The 2792-nt window shown below is 36.6% G+C and overlaps 1 protein-coding gene across 1 annotated transcript; it reads left to right on the top strand.

Moving 5' to 3' along the window:
* Positions 1-891: 891 nt before the first annotated feature.
* On the top strand, positions 892-2556 carry LOC147545016 (uncharacterized). Its single transcript, XM_086638023.1, has one exon. The coding sequence runs from the start codon at positions 1088-1090 to the stop codon at positions 2327-2329; it is 1242 nt and encodes a 413-aa protein (XP_086494149.1). The 5' UTR covers positions 892-1087; the 3' UTR covers positions 2330-2556.
* Positions 2557-2792: the final 236 nt, after the last annotated feature.

The following is a 2792-nucleotide window of genomic DNA, read 5'->3' as shown; positions in this document are numbered from 1 at the left end:
ACTAAATCTAAAATGAATTTCTTTACCGAAAATAGGTGGAGGAAAATTGGGTTTCAATTTAATGGTCAAATTATTTTGGGTAACAATATAAATTGTTCCTAATATTAAATGGTATTTTTCTTTTAAATTGGATGGTATTTTTCCTTCCAAGTTAGATTGTTACCAAGAATCAAGCAAATACAAATAGACTTCTATAGAATTCCTCCATTGACACAAATATTTTCACAAAAAAATTGTTGAAACTTGAAATTTTTTTAGAGGTAAATATAGATCCAACTTAAATTTAAATTTTTTGGTGGTAAAATTTGGTTGAAACTTAAATTTTGTTTTTTAGAGTAAAATTAGATTTAATCAATCAAAAAGTATGCCGCCAAAATTTGATTTAGACAAAGAATACAAAATTTGAGCTCTATATTCGTAGTAAAAAAAAAATAAAGTAAGTATTCTTAGTTAAGTAATTTTGATTTAGTTACCTTTTTGGTTGTTGGCCAATATATATTTGAGCACAAACGTGTAATATAGAGATAAAGGGTACTGTTGGAAATTTAATGAATTTTATATGATGAAAAAGGAAATGAGTATCTTATTTTGAGACAAACCAAAAGGGAAACTGGGTCTCTTAATTTGAGAGACGGAGGGAGTAGTTAAGATTACACCTTTCAAATTTATCAACAAAAGTCTGAGATTATAGTACTCTATGTGTCCCCAAGACACATATTATACCTTTTATACCCGCTAAACAAAAGAAACTATCTTTTTGATGTTTGAAAAGATTTGTTTAACAATTAATAGGACACTCAAAGAAAATGAAATTAGCCACCAAGGAGAATCCAATGTGGGTCCTAAAACCCACACCTAAATCCTAACAGCTACATTTCTTTTCTCCTCTTCAACAGCTATAAAATCCGCTCTTCTTTCTCTCTCTCTCTCTCTCTATAAATCCCCCCACCACAAACAAATCATCTAGTAAATAACTTCATCTTCAACTCCCCCAAAACAAAAACCACAATAACTCAAAACAGAGTAGTACCACATAGCTCAATCTCCGGTTAAAAATCCGTCATTCTCCCCACCCCCACCGACCACCATGGTCGACGTTGAAAGGAGAATGACGGGTTTAAACCCTTCCCACATAGCAGGTCTCCGCCGTCTCTCTGCCAGAGCTGCCGTACCCTCCACCACCACAGCCACCATTCCTAATCGGAAAAGTTTAGTTTCTTTCTCTTCTCTAGCTGATAAAGTCATCTCTCACCTCCGAAACTCCCAAATAACAGTTCTAGATGGACTCTCTGATGCAGAATTTGCTCGTACTGAAGCTGAATTTGGCTTCGTTTTTCCTCCTGATCTTCGAGCTGTTCTTTCAGCTGGTCTTCCCGTCGGCCCTGGTTTCCCTGATTGGCGTGCCGCCGCTTCATCTAGGAATCATCTTCATGCCCTAATTGACCTACCCATTGCTTCAATTTCGTTCCAAATTGCTCGTAATACTTTCTGGTCCAAATCTTGGGGACCCAAACCATCAAACCCTGAAAAATCTTTACGAATTGCTCGAAAATCACTTAAAAAGGCACCTCTTTTAATTCCCCTCTTTAATCACTGTTATATCCCTTGTAATCCCACTTTAGCTGGAAACCCTATCTTCTTTGTTGATGAAAATCGAGTTTCTTGTTGTGGGTCTGATCTTTTCGATTTCTTCGAAAGAGTATCTGTTTTTCAATTTGATGATCCTGGGTTTTTTATGAAAAGTGACAAATCAATCAGATCTTCATCAAATTTTGACCGGAGAAAGAGTTTAGATTCCGGTGGGAATTTTCAGAAAACTGCAAGATGGGTAGAATTCTGGAGTGATGCCGCTTTTGATCGAAAACGAAGGAATTCATCATCATCATCTTCTTCATTTTCATTTTCATCTTTATCGTCAGATTCATCATCGTTATCATCAAATGATGACCGTTTTTTTGAGATTTATCAACCCAAATCACAAGAACAACCGAAATGGGTGGATGAATATTTGGATCGGATCGGGTCGGTTTTGAGAGAAAGCGGTTGGGGTGAACCGGATGTAACGGAAATAATAAATGAACCGTCTTCTTGTTTCTTAGAAGGAGGAGAAATGGTTTTATTAGATAGCCAAGCTGTTTATGATGCTTTACTTTTAAAAACGGACCGTTTTTCTGATTCCTTGAGAAGAGCCGGTTGGAGTTATGAAGACGTAACGGATGTTTTCGGGTTTGATTTCAAGCCTGAGAAGGAGAAAAGAATCATCCGAAAATTATCACAAGAGATGGTAGAGAAAATCGGGAAACTGGCTGAATCGGTTTCTTGTTCTTGAAACGGGAGGTTTCTCCTTTTTTTCTTTTTTTCGTTTTTTGTTTTATGATCCCTAACCGACTTTTTAAAACCGCGTGTTTATTTTGTGGATGTTGTTACTCTTTCGTAAAAAATTGAAAGATGTGTTATTGTAACTCTACATTCGGTAAGAAACACAATAATGTGTACTTTAAAGTATTATAATATTTCAAACTTGTACTCTATATGGAAATAGTATTGATGTTCAAACGTTTTTCTTGGTCATTGGAAAAAAAGATGAATTCAAGACTTAGGGGGGGGGGGGGGTAGTGGAGCAAGACTTTCGCGGACTCTTGAGAGTCCGCGAAAGTCTGAGGCATTCAAATCCAGACATTTGAGAGTCCACGAAAGTCTGAGGCATTCAAATCCAGACATTTGAGAGTCCACGAAAGTCTGAGGCATTCAAATCCAGACATTTGAGAGTCTATGAAAGTCCGAGGCATTCG

Source organism: Eschscholzia californica, unplaced genomic scaffold, assembly GCF_041429995.1.
Source record: "Eschscholzia californica isolate CP2 unplaced genomic scaffold, dmEscCali1.0.p SCAF_4, whole genome shotgun sequence".
Lineage (NCBI taxonomy): Eukaryota > Viridiplantae > Streptophyta > Magnoliopsida > Ranunculales > Papaveraceae > Eschscholzia > Eschscholzia californica.
The sequence above is the reverse complement of the archived record's forward strand: the minus strand, read 5'-3'. Positions and strand labels throughout refer to the sequence as shown.

What these genes read in the sequence shown, in the direction of transcription:
- LOC147545016 (XM_086638023.1), top strand. Translation starts at nt 1,088, where the DNA reads ATGGTCGACGTTGAAAGGAGAATGACGGGTTTAAACCCTTCCCACATA.